Here is a 2,822-nt window from a genome sequence, read left to right as displayed (position 1 = left end):
TTACCTCATGATTTTATTTAATCTGTTCTGATAAAAATTTCTTCCTCAATGAAATGAATATCTTCAAAGGCTTGCCCATTTTTTCCATTCACTGATCCAAATAGTTCTTAATTCAGAAAGGCATCCATTCAAAGTTCCTATATGAGTTGCAAAGTTGCTTCTGTCAAAATTATGTGGTATTTGATTTCTGTTTTGGCAATGACCGATTATTCCATAGCTTTATCCGTAGTTTTGTCTGTTAGATGTATCATGAGGAAAAGGGAAGAAAATGAGATTTTTGAGAGTTCTAATATAATCTGCACATCATTCCTTAATCTTCACAATCAGATTATGAACTATTTCATACTATCTCAAGTTTATAGATCATATGTTTAAAAATAAAGAGTCCTGATGTTTTCCAGCAAGAAAAGACAGTCAAATTTATTTTCTTGAAATAAAATATCCATTCTCATTCCACTTAACAAAATTAACTGTGAATTTAATAGAATACATGAAATCATCCTTTACAGACACAATAAAAAACTATAAATAAACCTGAAATAACATGATTAAGAAGAAAAGACTTTAGTGTCTACTAATTTTCTGACTGTGTCCTTGACATCTTTATTTCTCAGACTGTAGATGAGGGGATTTAGCATGGGGATCACCACTGTGTAAAACACAGAGGCCACTTTGACAGTGTGTCCGGAGTTCTTGGAGTTGGGCACACAGTAGAGGAAGAGAATGGTTCCATGGAAGATGGTGATGGCGGTCAGGTGGGAAGCACAGGTGGAGAAGGCTTTGCGGCGTCCACTGGCTGAATTCATCCTCAGAATGGTAACAACAATGAACAGGTAGGACAAGAGAATGATGAGAAGTGTGCTAACTTCATTAAAAGTGGCAAAAATGAAAAGCAACATTTGATTGACATGTGTGTCAGAGCATGAAAGTGCGAGGAGTGAGGAAAACTCACAGAAAAAGTGATTGATCATGTTGAAGCCATAAAAAGATAAATTTAGAGAAGAGCATGTGAGGATCAATGAACATGTAACACCCCAAGTATAGGATCCCCCTACCAGCATGGCACAGAGCCTCTGGGACATTGCCATTGAGTAGAGAAGGGGGTTGCAGATGGCCACGAACCGGTCATACGCCATCACCCCTAATAAAAAAGATTCAGTTACCACAAATGTACAGAAGAAAAAGAATTGTACCACACATCCTATGAATGAAATGGTTCTGTCATTTACAACTAGGTTCACCAGCATCTTAGGAACAACAATGGAGGAGTAGCAGAAATCCACAAAGGAGAGGTGGCTGAGGAAGAAGTACATGGGGGTGTGCAGTTTGGGGTTAATTCTGATTATGAGGATCATGCCGATATTACCCACCACAGTGACACTGTAAATGGTGATAAATATCAAGAAGAGGGGGACTTGCAGTTCTGGGTAATCTGAGAAGCCCAAAAGAGTGAATGTTGCTCCACTGGTATTTCCAACTGACAGTGGCATGGTGTCAGTTTGTAAGAAGTCCTGAAAGCAAAAATAGTGAGAGTGAAAATATAGCAGGCTTTCTTCACTCATTTCACAAAGCTTGGAGGATAGGGTGTAGTATAGCTCAGAATCAGTGTGTTTACAGTGAAAGGCACAAAATAAAATGATAGCCTTTGTAAATCACCTTAAGAAGTATTAATTAACTTAATCTCTCTCAAAGAAAAAATAGTGTCTGTAAACACAACAAATGATATGAAGGGACTTGAAGCTATCTAAATCAATTTTTTACATATAGCTTTCATTAGTCTTTAAATGTTATAAGTTCATACAGATTCACCTAAAATAGCATGACTGGTTATCTCAGGTTTGTTATCATTAAGAAAACCCAGGAATTTACAAAGAAATTTTTAGACATCCTGTGTTAACATATCTTTTCTTATCAACATTCATAATGCTTCACTTAAATCTTAGTTTTTAATTAACTTTATGAGTATGTCTTCACAGTATAGAATATGCATCTGTTCAACTCAAAACTGATGTTAAAATCAATTTTTTTCAGAAAGTATGTTACATTGTGAAGTTCCGCGTAACAACTGTTAGTGTCAGAGAAATAGTGTGACTATAACGTATGATACGATTCTGATTTCATCATTATTGTAGAGACAAAGAAATCTTAACTTCCCAATGACACATGATAAATAAAAAAATTTAACTTTTACATTAGTGCTTTTCTTAATTAACTGTCGTGTTTTTAAACTAGAACAAACTAGAGCTTTAATCCCATGGGTCATAATCCAGTGACACATATTTATGTTGCAGTGGCATACGACAAAACAGCTTTAGGTCAAACACATGTGAAAGGGAACTATGTATCACCCAGGGATAACTAGATATAGTAGATGTTCTAGCACTGATACTCTCCTTGTGCAGCATAAACACTCCATCTGTGTGTGTGTGTGTGTGTGTGTGTGTGTGTGTGTGTGTGAATTCTCCCTCTTTCTTTGTCATCACTCTTTCTCTATGTTCTATTAATTTGACACATGGTTTATTCATTATCTCCCTGTCCTATCTTTGATGGAGCAGGTTTAACACTTTTATTTAGTACTGCTCTATGTGAACATTTCATGCTTAAATAAAATAAACACTGTACACAAAAGAATCATTTTAGGTTGGGTTTTAATGACTGCTTGGAGGGGGAAAGACAGTGTCATACAGGAATGGGACTCTGTGGACACAGTGGATGAACCCACACTGAAGGATGTTTGGGAACAAAAATCAGACTCTATAGAACATATTATATAAATATGTATATGAAAGTACATTGAATTGGACTGGGGCCAGTGGAGGGAG

At 36.2% G+C, this 2,822-nt stretch overlaps 1 protein-coding gene across 1 annotated transcript; it reads right to left on the bottom strand.

The window, feature by feature from the left end:
* Window positions 1-548: 548 nt before the first annotated feature.
* Window positions 549-1,490, bottom strand: LOC103729619 (olfactory receptor 5D18-like). Its single transcript, XM_008827696.1, has one exon. It carries the CDS (start codon window positions 1,488-1,490, stop codon window positions 549-551), a length of 942 nt encoding a protein of 313 aa, XP_008825918.1.
* Window positions 1,491-2,822: the final 1,332 nt, after the last annotated feature.

Source organism: Nannospalax galili, unplaced genomic scaffold (assembly GCF_000622305.1).
Source record: "Nannospalax galili isolate Female #2095 unplaced genomic scaffold, S.galili_v1.0 scaffold593, whole genome shotgun sequence".
Taxonomy (NCBI): Eukaryota; Metazoa; Chordata; class Mammalia; order Rodentia; family Spalacidae; genus Nannospalax; species Nannospalax galili.
The sequence above is the reverse complement of the archived record's forward strand: the minus strand, read 5'-3'. Positions and strand labels throughout refer to the sequence as shown.